Raw genomic sequence first — 17236 nt, 5'->3', positions numbered from 1 at the left:
ACTTAATTCCTTTGATGCTTCATGAATGAGGCGGGCTCTTTATTAACAGGAAAACCTGTAAAACTAAGTTGAAAGTTCACAATCTGCGCACGGTCACAGTGTTGGAGCAGAGCTGCTTCCCACTGGTGATGTGGTGATATCAGCTGACTATCAACCTTTATCAATTGTTCAACAGTGATATAAAACAGGATGTGAGCACACCCACCTAGCAGGGCCAGAACAAACCTGCAGAACCAATGAAGAAAAAGGAGGTTAAAAGAAACGACAACATGACAGAAGCTCAACAGTGATAGTCAAATGAGAGTCCTCCACAAAACCGCTGATTTTTCTCTTCAAGTTATTAGCAGAAAAAAGTTCTGCATGCAGAGTGGTACTGGTGGAGGCAAGGTGGCTTTAACATCACCGTGAAATTCCAAGAGATTGGAAGGAAGCAGCATTCAGGACGGAGCCTGAGAAGAGTACAACAGGAAACACGTGCTAATAAAAAGCCAGAGAGGCCAACAACGGCTACTGATGATTCTTAGGGGCTCGCTTATATTACAACACATTAAAACACAGCCTGTATGCTCATATTGATGTAGCGCCCCCTGGTGGCCTGTGTTGGTCGTGGTGCGTCAGAAGTTCTGTAGGGAACACCGTCCAGAGGTTTTCATGAACTTTCCTACCATGCGTGAAAGGTCTGCTTCCATCAGTGACGCCCTCAGATCTGATCAAGTGAAACCAAACCATTGTTTCCACTCACATTCTACCTCCTCATCTCAGAATAAAACCTTCTGCAGCCTCAGCTGTCTCCAGCACCTGTCAGACTTCAGAGTGACCTGAGCAATCTTCCAGCTCTGCCTGAACCTCCACTCCTCACACTGAAGTGATGAGAGTCGTAAAACTGTCAGTACAGTAAGAAGCGTGGTCTGCAGGAAGTCAACCATTAAAAAAAACTAACCACCACTAGGTGTTGCTGCAGGATTATTGCTTCACCTTCCATGTTAAATGAAAAGAAAATGAGACAAATTGTCCTCGGGATAAATGTCTGTCTTTAAACTGTACCAAAAACAAAACTTTAACATGTTCATTACCAAATATCTGGAGTGTCGACATATGACATTATATTCAAAATGAAGCGCCTCATCCTGGCGCTTCACGTGAAACACAGAGTTTAAAAAGCACTCAAACTACACTGAGAGTAACTAAAGTATGAGTACTTACTGGTACTGGATGATAATTCTGGATTCATTCCTGTGTTTATCACTTTCATGATGTGAATGACTTGCAGGAAGCTTCATGAAACATAAGCGCATGAAAAATGAATTCACATGTACGATAAATGATATGAAGGACGAGGAGCAAACATGGAGAGTGCAGAAGGAAGTACTCGTGTGAAGCAGAAGGCTTTGTTACCGAGTCTCATCCCGGTCTGACGTCCCAGTCTGTCCCCGTGACAGCTGCAGTAATAAAAATAATAACTCATCATGGAGACCAGGAGCTCCACATCTGCATCCCGTCCACCTCACAGCTCTTAAAATCGATCCTCCATCCACCAGTCAATCGATCAATAACAGCCTCTTGATGCATGCTCAGTCATCCAGGTAAGTAAATCCCAAAAGGTTGATTCTGTCTGGCTAGTTTCAGTCATGTGCAGAAGAACCGTTTATAAGGTTGGAGACCTGCTGTAAGCTGAGACTGAAGAAGTCACCTGGATGATGACGAAACGTTTCTCCCACTGAAAACGTCCAGATGAACAGAATCAACCTTTTGGGAATCAAAACAGCGTTTTTGCATGTTGGACTGATTTCAAAGTAAAAGTCTTCCTCACTCTGATCTCTTGATTATGAATCTGCAAGCACATTTTCAACTGTGCCGTCAAAATCTGACCAAAAAAGGTTCAACATCCAAAACTTCTCCTACCCTTTTCTCCTTTCCTACCCTCCTCTCCTTTCCTTCCCCCTCCCTCCTGTCCTCCGTCCTCCCCGGTGGGCGGGTTTTTTTCTCTCTCGGATGTGGATCAGATGTTTGACTTTGCTGCGGACTGATCTGCCGTCGGACATGGAGGAGTGAGTACACTTTATTTCTTCTCTCTTTCCCTTCTTCTTTCTTCTTCTTCTGGTTGTTTTTCTGTGTTTATGACGTATCTGAGACTCGTGTCGTCATTGTGCGGCATCAGGGCGCTGAGTCAGGACCGAGGGATGGGTGGGGGGCTAACTGCACCAAACTGGAGACTTTGGGGGGTGGGGTGGGGGTGTCCGAGTCACCGCAGCGGCAGGTGATGGGTTAAAGGGCGTGCGGACCCGCGGAGTGATCAAACCTCTCTGTGCTCTACTTTTCCCTGCGGAAACAGCACCAGCTCTGATCAATAAGCAGCACGAGCGTCTATGATTACATATTGATCAGTTTCTGTGTTCCTCATTTGAGCTCAGTCACTTCCGTCAAGTTGGACGTGTGAGGAGAGGGTGACTTCCTGCAGGGTTCTTCACAATATAAGGTTTAAGCCCCAGTCCTATTGGTTCAGTTTTCTAAATTCAGCAAGGCAGGCTCTTTAATGATGTCATGATGTCACTTACAGAATTACAAGAATTACCACAAAGTGTGAATTTTCAGAAACTTCAGCATAAAACTTGCACTGACACACCTGCACAAAGTCTCACTCACTATGGAGTTACCATACACCTGCAGAGACGCACCTGATGGATGATTCCCACAGGAAGAGTCACACCTGGGAGCAGATCCAGGTGTCAGATGGTGCTGAGATGAGTTCTGATGTTTCTGTACGTCAGGTTTGAGGTTCATCAGATAATCAGATTTTACCTGATGCAGGTAAACAGGAAGCTGCAGGTAAATCATTGCTTTCTTACCACTTTGTGTTTTGGGAATTTTTTATCTGTATTATTTTCCATCATGTTCTGCAGAAATCTGTTTTCTTTGTGACTTCTTCATTATTTCCTCCTGCCTTCCTCACAGCCACTTAATAAACCCAGACTTCAGAAAAGACTGCCAATCAGAATCTGGGAGCTGGTTGAGTTTCATCCCAGCAGCTGTTTTATTTTGAAGTGCACTTCCTGTGTGCTTGTTTGGTGTGCCTGTGGGATTGATGGAGCTGCTGCAGCCTGGTGGAGGCTCAGAGGCAGTAGTAGGATGTGGTGTCTGGACAAGGACACAGCCCAGAGCAGAACCACGTGTTAGTGCCATATGTGGGACTAATAAAGGTTTATCTGATCTTATCTCTTATCTTTACTTTAAAAGGCTAAGCTGAGAGTACTTTTACTCTAACATGCAACTGAGTATTTGTACTCTCCTGTTTTTACTGCAAGTACTTCATCACTGCAGTGCATGGACTTCCTGTCTGCCTCTAATGCGGCGTTTCAATTAAAAGTTACACACCTGCTGACTGACGGGAACCCTTTCCTCTCAGACGGATCACAAACTGATCAATAATTAATATCATCCAATCATCAGTCTGAGCTCCTGTCCCATTACCTGCTATGCCCCTCTCTATAATACATCTCACTGCTGCTGAGTAGGCATGGACAAAAAAACAGAAAGAGCTTGAGCTTCAGTTTGAGCCTTTAAAGCACCTCCTCCTCGTCAGGGCGCTGTGTCTGAACTGGTTCCCAGTGGGCCGGGTTCTAGCTGCTGGTGTTGTCGGTCCTTGCAGTGGACTGAGGTCTCCATGGAGACCTTAAAGTGAAGCTTTGTTTGAGGTGTCTGAGAGGAAAAGTTTAAAGTGTAAGGCATACTGTGTGTCCTCCAGAGAGGAGAGCTGGATCGAGATGACCTCTGAACCCAGTGATCTCTGTCCCAATGAGTTCATGGTCTCAGCCTCCAGTAGAAGTCTCACTGAATAAAACATGAAGTCTACTTTGGGTGCGATGCTCCCATTAGACTCAGGGAGGAATCAGGGCGGGACTAACGCCGCGTCTGCGTCTGGCTGCTCCTTGTTTGTTGAACTCTGGTTTCCTGAAGCTAGACCAACCAGCAGCAGCTTCGTCAGCAGCTCCGTCAGCACAGACCGCCTGAGGACTCGCACTGCCTTCAGCTCCAGCAAACTGTAGAGAGGGCAGCCATCTTTACAGCCAATAACTGATGACTCACCGCTGTTGAGCGCTTGTTAGCTGATTGCTTCAAGACTCTGCTGGAGTGTGTGTGTGCGTGTGTGTGTGTGTGTGTGTGTGTATGTGTGAGATAGCTAGTCAGTGTATGAATGAGTGTGTGAGGCTAAAGTGTAAACAGAGCTGTGCATCGAGCATCTATGTATTAAGCGGAACAAGGAAACGTACGATTCAGTGATGTCACAGTGACATCATTAACCTGTCTGTCTGTCTCTCCCTCAGGGTGAGCGAGGTTCTCTATCAGCAGGATCGACTGCAGCTCATTGTGGTGAGTTTACTTATAGTCAGTGAATGCAGCATCTCACACACCTAGTATCAATGATTCAGATGTGTGTGTGAGACCCCCCCCCCCACACACACACAGTAAGTTTTATTGCTCGAAGTTATCAATGTTGACTCTGAATTTTAAACTTTATTTAAACAAACACACTTTTATTTTATTTCAAAATAAAAGCCCACACTAAGAGAATGCAGTCAGTAATCAGATTACCTCAGTGGATTACTTCAGAGCAGAAGTGTGATTGGATTATTGATCCCAATCAGCAGCTGGTTCTGTTTTCCATAATGCTGCAGGAGAAAAGGAAGTGGCAGACGGAGATCGAGAACAAGAAGCGTCAGTTGGAGGACGACAGGAGGGCGCTACAGCACCTGAAGGTGAGCCCACCACTTCCTGTTTCCTGTTTTCTGTTTAAAGGTCAGGTGCACTCAGAGGTGAGCAAGATGCTGAAGCCTTCGTACCGATCCAGATCGGATCCAGGCCCGATCCAGGTTTGATCTGGGTCTGATCCAGGCCTGATTATGGCAGGGGCGTGGTCTCTGGCTCCGCTGCAGTGGAGGGGTGTTGCAGTGCACTCAAGGGGCTGTGCCATGGAGTCTGATGGGCAGGTGGAGATGATTGTGTTAACGAGGTTTCCCTCCCTCCCTCAGGTCCCACGCCGGGACCTGAGACGAGTCGGTGTGGAGTTGGCTACAAAGCTGACATTGATGCCAAACCACAAAGGAACATTTTTGTGCACTAAATAAACGAAACCAAAACCTGAATGCTCTGTGGGTCCAGCTCTATTCACACTGATGTTTTTATTCATGTCCTTCTTTCAGATGGTCAGTGGTCATTTCCTGTTTTATTCTGATAGGCGGCTCTCTCTCTTTTGCGTTCCTACTTCCTGTCTGCTGATGATGTCCTTGCACTGTTCCTGGGTTTGCACACTTTTCGCAGTCCTGGTTATTCTAGACTTTGCTTTGCACATTTTTGTAAAATTTGTAATATTCAACACTATTCAGAGCTGGTCTTCCAGAGAAGAACTGTGCACTTTTATGGGATAAATCAGCCTGTGTTCCTGGAAACACAATGCTGTTTTAAAATGCTTCTTATTATCAAAGCTGCAGCACCATCCGTCCCTCCAACATTTGTAGATGGTGGCCCGGGTGACAGCTTAGAGTGCTTCAGGAATGTGGACCAAAGCAGTCATGTAGTTGAGCTGTGGTGATGTTCAGGAGTCTAAAATAAGTTGAGATCACAGAGTCATAATGGAAACCCTCAGAACCATCAGTGATCTTCTGCTTCAAAGAGACTCAGAAACAGAAACCTGTCATTCAGATGTTGTATATTCCAGACTGAAGTGCTCTGGAAAATTTATTTCTGCCAGTAAATTATCTCATCTATTATTAATCTTTGATATGAGATCATATTTCATGAATGACTCTTATCAGTTTGTCTTTCACCAGAAAAAATAAAGAGTAACTCTCTCTGGCTCCTACTCCTGCTGGCTCACTGTGTGTTGAGTCATTCAGGTATTCGGAGATTCAAGAGGCACAAACTGAGAACAGCTGCAAGGTAAAAATAACTGAGATCAGCCAAACAGCACGCAGGTAGGACAGAACTGCCAGGGCCATGTGAAATAGCAGCTGTTTTCCTGATGAGGAGGAGGCCGCGAGTTCAGAGAGCCCAAGCTCATCCAGATAGTTTTATTCAACTAAAAGGATCCATTCAGGCTTCACGCGTTTATTAAAGGGACACTCAGACGTCCTCCTGATGGACGTTGGTCCATGAGCACCCCTTGCTGTCTGTGCACGCCTGCTTTCGATCATTAGATACTAAAATGATTTTATTCCATTTTCACTGTTTTCTCCTTTGAGGACATGATGCTGATGCTCTCCAATTTGTAGTGTTGGTTAGCCAAAACGTCAAAACAATAAATGTATAAAGATTTTTTTCTGCCAGCATTTGAGCAAGTTTGTGAAACGAGCAGCTTTTTAAAGTGCTGATTAAAATCGTTGAGAGTTTGAAAGACAACCCAGTGAGGATGAATCCCACTCAGAGCCGTGCAGCTGAGTGTCTGCTGCTGTCAGCTGCAAGGGTTTAATGAGACGCTCAGAATGAGACCAGAGTTCAGGTTATATATAAAAAGCTCTGATGAACCCGCTGGTTTAGTTTTAACCGTGCATGGGGATTTTTTTGCAGACTGTGAAGTCTGATGTCCAGGTTTCCTTCCTCATGCTGCTCTGATCTTCGTCTTGCTGGCTGATTTGTTTAGTCTGGAGCTGCTCAGCCTTTCTGAGACTTTTTAAGGTTGAAGCTTTCAATTCCCGAGGCTGACAGATGCTTTGAACCCTCTGATCTGCTTTGATTATTCTCTTCATGCTCTGTGGACATCTTCCTGCTGGAGAGTCTTCCTCACTTAGCTGGAAGCTTTGATGAAGGACAGGATCCCCAGGTGTCTCCTGTGGACTTTCAGGCCTTTATGTTAATTGTTTTCTGAGTGGATCAGAGTGCCAGTCTGTCCTCTCCTGATGATCTGTCAGCTGTTTGCAGTCAGAGGACTTCCTGTCTCACTCACAGCTTCCAATTGAACAGCTGGACTCACCTGCACACCTTTGACCTGCCTCCTTTATAAAGAAATGATGAAGGAACGACGACGGCTTCGGTAGTGGGCTTCATAGTGAGCAGATCATGAGTGAACTTTAAGCACATGTTTCTGCAGCTCTTCTTTTCATAAACATTCATGAACAAATATGAATTTGATACGCGCCTCCTCACGTGTTAGAAGGAAGCTGTCATCTGTGTGACCTGTGTTTCAGTCAAAGGCTCTGAGGGACCGCTGGCTGCTGGAGGGAGCATCTGCTGGACCCGAGCAGAACGAAGTCCGTAGACAGCTGGAGCAGGACGAGGCCCGGACCCGGAGCCTGGAGGAGACCATCGACAGGTCTGAGCCGCCGAGCCCGAACATCCAGGAAGGGTGGCCTTATTCACTGTGGGATTAAAACCATCAATTCCGTGTGTGTGTGTGTGTGTGTGTGTGTGTGTGTGTGTGTGTGTGTGTGTGTGTGTGTGTGTGTGTGTGTGTGTGTTGTAGGCTGCAGCAGGAACTTGTCGGCCTTGAGACTGGATCTGTCTGTCAGACCATAACTAACATTAAGGTGAGTGTACATGCACACACACGTTTTCTAATATCACTATTTTTCCTTTCTAAAATCAGCTTTTCTGCTGTCCTCATAGGGTTAATAGATCATTTGAAACAAATTAGGTTGGATTACATGGGTGAGCCTGTTGGGAGGGGGGTTTGCTGGCAGGACTGGCTTACTTTGGAGGTTTTTTCATGTTTCTGTTTCCCGTTTCCTCCTTATTGATGGAGGATTCCTGTTAAGACTCTTATTGTGAAGATAAACTTCCCTTCTCTGTTTGTGCCTCCAGGTGTCATCAAGACCAGCTTCAGGTAAATTTCTAAATTTCTCTGTCTGTTTTTATTCGTGAAGCCTTTGTCTCATGTTTGTCTCTGATCAGCTGTAGAGGTCAAAGATCGCGAAAGGCATCAGCAGGACATGACTCCACTGGCAACTCAGGTGATCCAAGGTGAGACTGTGCTATAACTGTAATCAGATCTCAGTAATCAGATTACAGTTACATTACGGTAAGTTGTTGTGATAACCTCACTGTTAGTTCTTTCTCTGCTCTGTCTTTGTGCCTGGCCCATTTTTACCCACAAGCCCCTGCAGAGGTCAAAGTCAACAAAAGTCCTCGACTGAACAAACCCAGAGAGGCGACCGAGGAGATGAAGAAAGGTGAGTCAGAAGTGACCACACCCACTTTGCACCGACCTGACGGGGGTCGTCTTAAACTGGTGAACTGAGCCAGTTTTCTTCAGGTGGGACATGAAGCTCACCTGGAAGTCACCAAGTCAGGAAATAGATCCAGAATATTTCCATGGCTAAAGATTAGCTCACTGGGAGGAGGAGATGGCCATAGGCCCTATGGCTGAGAGCAGCCGGAGGGTTGACGCAGGTGGAAGACCTGCTTTCCTGTCTGTCTTAAATGCACTGTCTAATAAAGCCAGTAAAAGAATAAAGTACAGATGAGATCAGCCATGTTGTTTCCTGACTTTAAGAGTTTGCGTTTGGTTCTCCGTGATGAGGTTCGAAGAATCAGTAAAATATGATTAATCGCAGCTTTCAGTGATTTTAATGAGTCTGTTATCATTCACCCTGCAAATGTGTAAGGTCAGAGGTCATAGAGTGTGGACACGTGGGAGGAGAGGGGACATCAACCTTAATGTGTCTCTAACAGCTGTCTTCCTGTCTCTATCTGTAAGTCTGTTTTAGGGTCACGTTAACAGTGAATTTGTGTGTTGGCTGGTGTGATGGGTGTGTGTGTGTGTTATTGTCTTGTTTCCCTCATAGTGTAGGATCTGTGGGAGGCTATTGAAATGAATCATGGGCTAAATGAATGTATGAAGTTGTGGGAGTTTCCTGACACTTTGCTGGTATTTAAGGCTGAACAGAAGCAGGTCTGAATCTACCCCTGGCATGACTGCAGGGGTTTCCACGGGAGATGTGAAGGTCTTTGGAAAAAGACGATGTCGGAGCCAGAGTGTGACCGCTGTGTCAGCACTCAGTCCATCCTGAAGGTCGAGCCCTCACAGCAACTGTCAACATGCACATGTTAAGTGAAGCTTGAAGCGTGTTAGATTAGAAACATCAGTAGAGCTTTCACATTCTTTCCCTTGACTTTGATAAATACATGCAGCCTCACTGATGCACATGTACTCAAACAACGCAGCAACAGAGGAGGCAGACTCTGACCGTACGAACGTCAGCAACTCGGCTGCTGGTCACAGATTTCAAGTTTCAGGAATAAACTCTCACAATAACCTGAGCTGCATCCAAGCTCCTCTTCCTCCACTTCCTCACAGTGTCCCTCAACATCTGATGGAAAACGTCTCCCGTGTACACTTATGGACAAAAGTCCTGAGTTACACCTGTTAATCTGTGAATCAGTGCCAAAGGTGTATTAATCCAGCACCTGTGACCTGCCTTTATCTGTATGAGAGACAGAGTTTGAAAAGCTCAGCAATTCCAATGTGGTGCTAACAGGACGCCACTGTTACAAAAGTCAGTTCAGGAGAATTCTTCCATCCGCCTAACCATCTGTTCTCCCATTTATCAATCCATTCATCCGTCCGTCCGTCCGTCCATTAGTCTATTCTCCCATCCATCCATCCATCCATTCATTCATCTATTCTCCCATTTATCCATCTTTTCATCCAGTCATTCATCCATCCATCCCTGGCATTAACATCAGCAGACACTGTGCACCAGGAGCTTCATGGCTGAGCAGCTCCTCTCAGGGTAATGTGTGGGTGCTGGTGTCCATTTAGTGTATCTGATCCTTGGGACTTATCTGAGTTGTGGTGTTTGCAGCTGAATGTTTTGGTAGTTCGTTATTTGAGGCAGCAGGAGAGGATATACACACTGTACCAAAGTCAGTACTGGATGATGCGAGCAGAACTCCCAATATTCCTTCTGGTCATCAGACCCTTCTTTGTTCTGCATGGTTATGTCATGTCACACTAATAGAGCTGTACCTTTGCTATTGGAAGGTTACCCTCACCTGGGGTGCTTGTTTATGACCTGCTGCTTTCTTTGTCCTGACTCTTCTCTTCTGTGATCTAACCTTCTGTCTGCTGCCTTTATCTTTAGATCCACAGCAGCTCATTGTGTCTGTTGTGTTGACCCTCTCTGACCCTGTGTAACCCCATGTGATCCCTTCTAACCCCTCCCAATCCAGCGATGTACTCGGTGGAGATTAAAGTAGAGCGGGACAGAGTGACGGGGGAAACCAGGGTTCTGTCCAGTAACACCAAACTTCCTGTTGACCTCTCTGACCAAGGGGTCAAAGTTTACGAAGATGAGCAGAAAGGTGATGTTAGCAAGTAAACAAGAAAAAATAAATAAAAACAAAGCCGGCTTTACGAGAAGGGACCTGCTGATGCAATAACTGACTCTCAAAGGGCTGATTTCAGCTCTGCTGTGCGCGCATTTATCTGAATCTCTTCACAAGCTCACGGACTGTAGATGATGAATCACTCACTCATTTCCTTCTTAGGTTATTGAACTATTTGCCCTCACAGTCTTTGCTGAACACCTCCACATCTTCACTTCTGAAACTCTCAGCATATCTGGGAGGACCTCTGAACTCCACTCATTACCTGTCAGATGTTCCACCAGGCATTTTCATAGCATTACACACCTGCGTTACACATCTGTGACAGGCTGTTGTATCCTGAGAGTTTCAGATCTGAGGGTCATTCCTGCTGAGTTCCTGCAGTGGACATTTTATAGCACAGTGTGAGGAGCAGATCCATGTGTCTGGTTGTTGCAGCGCCTCCTGCTGGAGGTTTGCAGATTTTCACAGCAGCAGTTTTCCTTCTCCTAAAGCCACAGCGGCTGCAGCCTGCCTGCATGATCAACACTCACCTGACAGTCAGGTGGTCACACCTCATCACTTTCAGCTCCAGCTGAAGGAAGCTGTTGCACAGGTGTACTCTGTGACATCATTCAGTGAGTCTTTATTGATCCTTCAGCTGGAGAGCATTCAGGTGTTGCACTCTGACCCTCACCTGTGTCTTCCTGTCTCCCAGTGGTCCATGAGCTGAATGGTGAGGATGTCCACCTGCTCAGCTCCTCTGAGGTTGAAGAGCTCATCCACAAAGCTGATGAGGCGTCGATGATGTCACATACTGTCACCACTGTGACATCCCTCCCGACAGCAGAGGTTCGGGAGGAGTTGGGGCTGATGCGGTCCAAGTCGCCGCTACCTCAGGTTCCAGTGGAGATCACAGGGCTAGAGGCCAAAGTGGGTGGTGAGCCGAGTGTGGCTGAGGCGAGCACTGAGAACCCGGTTACCATGGTGTTCATGGGATACCAGAGCGTAGAGGATGAAGACGAGACCAAGAAGGTGCTGGGGCTGCAGGGCACGGTGAAGGCCGAGCTGGTGCACATTGATGACCAAACGGGAAGACATCAGGGGGAGAAAAGGAGGCGGATCCACCTCTGCCCACCTCCAAGACCCCACCAACCTCCACTAAACCTCCAATGGCGATACCAGTGGCAAGCAATGCGGAGACGGCAGGGAAGGAGAAGGAGAAGAAGCCGTGTAAGTGCTGTAGCATCATGTGACCTGGTGACCTGTGGGGGGGGTGCCGCCTTGAAACGTAGCACGCAAATACAAAATAAAAAGGACTGAAAACTCCTCCCATTGCTCACAGCCCCCCCAACATCATTTCCTGTTTCTTCCTTCAGGTGTATAAAGCCTCTCTTTACTTTTTCTATTTTCTTGAAGCCTTTTTACTTTTTTACTCTGCACGTCTGTACTTACATGTATCAGTGTTAGCATAGCCTCAGTGTTAGCCTCTGCCTTCGCTGTGCCAAGATGTTTGTAGCTCCTTCCCCCCCTTTCTGTGAATGTATTATTATATTTATTAGAAGCTGTCTGAGTTTTTAAAAGAAGAAATAAAATGAGCAGAAACTAGTCTGCTTTTGTGCCACAGCCTAAATTCTTCACCTCCACCTTCTATATGGACCAACAAGTACCTCTCTATCGCTCAAGGGAAATGATTGTGTTCGAGCAGTAGGATAAAGACGGTCCAGTCTACAATAAATAAACACAGTAAAAGTGCCACGGGCACTGAAGGCTGTGTAAAATGTTACATATACAGCAGTGAAAACGAACAAAGACAATAAAAATGGGCAGAGTAAAAAATTTTGCAAATTATAGCATTAATTAATGTGTACACTATAAATCCGATAAACAGCTACATGAAGGTTTAATACAGAAATGCATGTTTGGAGTCTTATACCTGACAGGTCTGTTCACCTGTCCTTGAATGAGGTCTTATCCTGCAGACTCATGCATGGCTCTGTGTGATCAGGTCAGTCTGAGAGGTTTTAATCCAGCGCTGCTCAAACCAATGATCTTTACAGGAAACAGATGAGAGCTCAAAGCTGCTGTCATCTTTATTGAATACAATGAAACGTTTTAAATTGTTGATTGCTTCTTTGACCTCTGAAAGTTTGAAAAGCATTCGCTGATCTTCGTCTCTGTGGAAATCTTTTGAAGCGTGCTGCATTGAAAGTCTGACATAACCTCAGAGGATTCACTCACACTGAGCTCCATCAAACAGCACTCACAATCCCATCAGCTGTTTTTGGATCCACCCGCTGAGTCAGCGACGCTCGCCAAGAGGATCCAACTCTCACAGCTCAGTGACCAGACTGACACACACACCCTCATACACGTCATTGCCAAGTGTAGCAGATTTCAAATGGTAGACTGTTTAATGACGACAAACAGGGACTGGTTGCAAAACTGGCTTTATTTTCTAAGCATTTTCACAGCAGCAGGTGTTTCTTAATCCCAATGTGGAGTCCATGCAACTTTGGCCCATAATATTTAAAAAACATAAAAATATCAAAACAATGGTTTCTCTCAACAGCCACTTCAAAATCAAGTATAATAGCGGGGTAAAACTGAGACAAATATGAAGCAAAGTATACTTCAAAATAAACTACTGATAATCACTTATAATATTTAAATCCCCACTAAGATGGATCAATTACAAAACACATATTCATACAAAAGTAAAATTTCCCAACATGACTGAAAACACTATTTAACGTGCAGCCTTATATGACAAACTCATTATACACATAAAACAAAATCTATACATGACTATAACATTTAAGTCAAGTCAAGCAGAGTTTTATTGTCAACCCAACAATATAGACTCAAGTACACAGTGGGACAAAATATCGTCCTCCTAGATCAAAGGTGCAAACTGTAAAAATAAACTGAAAAAAATAAAATATACATATATACACAACTATACAGGAATAAGATAAACTAATAATAAGCACAACAGTGTTGTACTTGAATAGAAATAGAATAGGAACAGAAAAGAACAAGAATAAATAAGTACAATAGTACACAGACAGAGTCAAACAGTGCAATACAGCATAGTGCAAGTATCGGGAGTGAGAGGACAGTGTTATGTAGTCCAAGAAGTGTGTGGAGAAGAGAGTCCAGTGTGGAGGAGGGCAGTGTGGTCCTCGGGGGCCGGACTGCTTGGGGGGAAAAGCTATTTACATATGCCTAAAACACAAAATGCAGCAGCAGACCTCTCTGTTTAGCACAAGTGAAAAACACATAAATAGGTGGTATAATGCTAAAAGGCAGTTTCCATCACTTTGGTACTTTGGGGACTTTTAGCCCTAAGAACTAATACTTAGTAAAGCAAAATACACCGAACTTAAATTTATAATTTAGTACAGGGAGACAAGCTACAGAGAATGTGGAGTCCAGTGTGGAGTCCATGCGACTCTGGCTGGGAACCCACCACACATGCAACATGTTTCCTAGCAGTGTCCCACTGATTAACGTCCCACTACAACAGTGGAACCTTAGTATTACAAAAATTCCATTTAAGTAATAAAAAATAAAATGCAGTTTGAAAAAAGTTCACTGCGACTATATCTCAGCTACACAAACACTTATTTGCACAATCTCATACACACACACACGCACCCCTTAATACATCAAGTTAGTTTTTGCACAACCCACTGTCATTGTTGCACTTTTCTATTGTACTGCTGTGTCTGTATAGTTTCTGTCTTTGTTTAGGGTTTTTTTTTTTTGCACACTTGCACTTTATCTAGTCCTGTGTTGAGTGTCTGTTATATGTAGCACCATGGTCTTGGAAGAATGTTGTCTCCTTTCACTGTGTACTGTACTACTGCACGTGGTGGGAATGACAATAAAGCCACTTGACCTGAGAAGTTCACACACAAGGATGGACCTTACATCCAGTTTTATTTATAGCCTGAAAACATGCCCTCATTCTTTCTTCAGACTCCTCACAGCTGATCATGATTTCAGCGATTCAATGTCTGATAGAGAAAGCTCTTGAAACAGGGTCAGGGTTAAAACCAGGTTCATATCTGCTGAGCAGCAGCTCCTACAGATCAGTATTGAAACATTATCAGATCATCAGCTTGTGTCTGAAATTCATCAGGTTGTCATGTTTCACACACAGAGTGTGGGTCTGTCTGACGTCCTGGGGGCAACGACTCTGCTCTGATTGGATAGAAGTCTGTGAGGAAATGAGTCTCCTCATCAGATGATCTTTGAGCTCAGTGAACTCTTTCCTGGTGAGTTTATGGTCTCAGGACTAAATAAAACATGTTTGTTTTGGAGATAAAGTTCCCGTTAAGGTCAGAGAGGAGCAGAAAGCAGGAAGGATTTAGGGCGGGGTTGAACAGTGATTGACACGTTGCTGCTTTTTCTGTTTTTATTTGATCTTTTGAGCATTTCTGGAGCTGAGTGGAAGATTGAGGGTTTGTCTTGGTGGGTCTGTGACTTCACGGAGGTTTTCCAGCAGAGTGCTGTGTTTGAGACTCGGAGGAAGATAAAAACAAGCTCAGATGGAGAACGGAGGGATTTATTTCACTCAGCAGTGTCTGCATGCTCTGCAGCCTCCTGCTGTTGTCTTAGTAACCTGCAGAATGAGGCTCAGTGTCGCCCACTGCAGGACACAGTACCTGCTGACAGTGAAGCAGGTTGTGTTTTCACCCCGTTATTTCCCTGATTAGTTCACAAGTGAAGTTTGACCCTGTGTATGCGGGCTGCACACACACACACACACAAATATCAGAGACAATATATAGCAGCAACTGTGACTCTGGGTTTCTGTTATTTAAGGCCAAATAACAGAAATTAGTTTTTTAAAGATGCACTTTAAAAATGTGCAGGATGGGGTCAGACTTTATGGACATACAGTCTCTGCAGTTTCACTGTATTTAGTCGAACGTGTGTGGCAGCCCAAGTGTCTGAATTGGTATTTTATTGTTATTGTGATGAACCGCTTAAACTAACTGATTAAACACTAATTTTCAGACAATGACAACTACAAACTTGACTTTAAGGAAAGATTTAAAACCAAAAAAACTCACAAAAAAACAACGTAAAATAACTCCAAATTCCATGTGTTCACTCTGTGTGTGTGTTTCTGTTGGTCAGCAGCATTCCTGATAAATTCTGCTGCTCAGCAACACTGAAACACACACACGTTGGTTTTTGTGGCTGAGTGAGGTCCTGGGACACACTGCGTTGCCAGGACCGTTTTAAACTGGTCCATGTGAATACAAACACACAAATACAGTTCCTGCACAATTAAAACATTTATTCTTTGAACTGTGCAGTCAGTAATCCCAGGCGGAGGATAAGGCTAATATTTCTCTACAGCTGATTTAACCATAACCTCACATGTATCTAGTATTCAGTTTTACTTTCCCTGAATACCTCTGCCTGCATTTATACCCTCAATTTGTGTGTCCTCGTTGCCTTGTTATACTGTCGTCCACTCTTGCATCCTGATTGGTTTATTGTGGCTTACTGTGTGTCTGCATTTGGGGTCCTTGTTAACAAACGTGACTCTTTCGGGTTTTTAATAACTGTAAGAATAAAACAGCATGAAATACCTGAGTCTGGTCACTGTTAGAGAACATGTTTGCTGACGAATTTCATGCTTTCTGGAACTGTCCTGTGGGTTCTTCTTGGCAACACTGATGATTTCAATAATCAGCCCACAGGTTAACCTGATTTTAGTCTTTTTTTATATCGCCACTCGAATGAACTCAAAAAACAAGATCAATACTTCTTAAAAATATAACCTGCAAGTGAGGAAGCAAGGGCTAAGAACTGGTTAAATAAAGAATATCCAACAAACTTGAACAGATAAAATAAAAAGTTCAGGAGATCTGTGAAATTCATCAGCTGATCTTCTCTGTGAGAGTCTAGATGGCGAGGTTTCAATAACCTCGCCATCTAGACTCTGTGAATATAAGTACATGAATGACTAAGCTTTGCCTGTTTGTGTTGTTGTGACTACTGTTACTCTGTCTTTCTGTGGAGAGAGGCGGCAGATCTGTAGATATGACAGTTGGGTCCCTCCATTTTATAAAGAGGCCGATTTATCTTCAGAATAATAATTTAAAACAAACAAACATTGACTTGTTCTGATACCAGCTGCATCTTGAAGTGCGACTGATGTGGATGAATTATGACTGTAGAAGCTCCTTATCTCATCTACGTCTGTTTCTGCTGCTTGGAGCTTTGTTGGCTCCTTGTTTGCACACTTGCTCTTAGAAACTTTCCTCAAACTCTCAAATCTGCTATTTTTTTTTTATCTGATTGAAGGAGGAATGAAGCAGCTAATTTAGAAATTTTAGAAATATATCTTAAATCCAGTGGTTAACATTTGACCTTACCCTTCTGACTCCCACAGTGCAGTATCAGTTTGACCCACCAGAGGGTTGATGTCAAATTTATTTTAAAAGTTATTTTCAAAAGTCAGCTTTTGTCTGGGAATCGCAGCTGAACACATCTTTAGAGCTCCTGTTACACATCTGATTCACAGTAAAAACAACACTTTTTGATCTGAACAGAATTTATTCAGAAGCTCCTGATGTTAAAATTGAATGACTGATAAACCTCCAAACTCTGGATATTAAACAGACTCGAAGAATAAACCACCTGGAACCTGAGCCCAAACCTAAACCTAACCTGATCCCGAACTCAGTCCTCTGAAGGTCTGACATGAAGTAAGGACCAGGCGGCATGTCCTCACAGAGCCATAGAGACCAGCACACACACACACACACACACACACACACACACACACACACACACACACACACACACACACACACACACACACACACACACACACACACACACACACACACACACACACACACACACACACACACTCTCTCTCTCACACACAGTGTTGGCGTGGATCAGTTGT

The 17236-nt window shown here is 44.3% G+C and overlaps 1 protein-coding gene across 1 annotated transcript; it reads left to right on the top strand.

Annotated features, from left to right (window-relative positions):
* The first annotated feature begins 66 nt into the window (after positions 1–66).
* On the top strand, positions 67–17205 carry palm1a (paralemmin 1a). Its single transcript, XM_085151743.1, is given in 12 exon segments — positions 67–1583; positions 2004–2048; positions 4323–4368; positions 4674–4754; positions 7179–7303; positions 7454–7517; positions 7792–7813; positions 7882–7950; positions 8085–8159; positions 10162–10293; positions 11015–11382; positions 11385–17205. Coding segments are annotated over 12 exon segments (1215 nt in total). The 5' UTR covers positions 67–1563; the 3' UTR covers positions 11553–17205.
* The last annotated feature ends 31 nt before the right edge of the window (positions 17206–17236 follow it).

Source organism: Neolamprologus multifasciatus, chromosome 23 (genome assembly GCF_963576455.1).
Source record: "Neolamprologus multifasciatus chromosome 23, fNeoMul1.2, whole genome shotgun sequence".
In the NCBI taxonomy this organism is placed as follows: domain Eukaryota; kingdom Metazoa; phylum Chordata; class Actinopteri; order Cichliformes; family Cichlidae; genus Neolamprologus; species Neolamprologus multifasciatus.
Note: the sequence above shows the minus strand (reverse complement) of the source record. Positions and strands in the feature narration are given on the sequence as shown.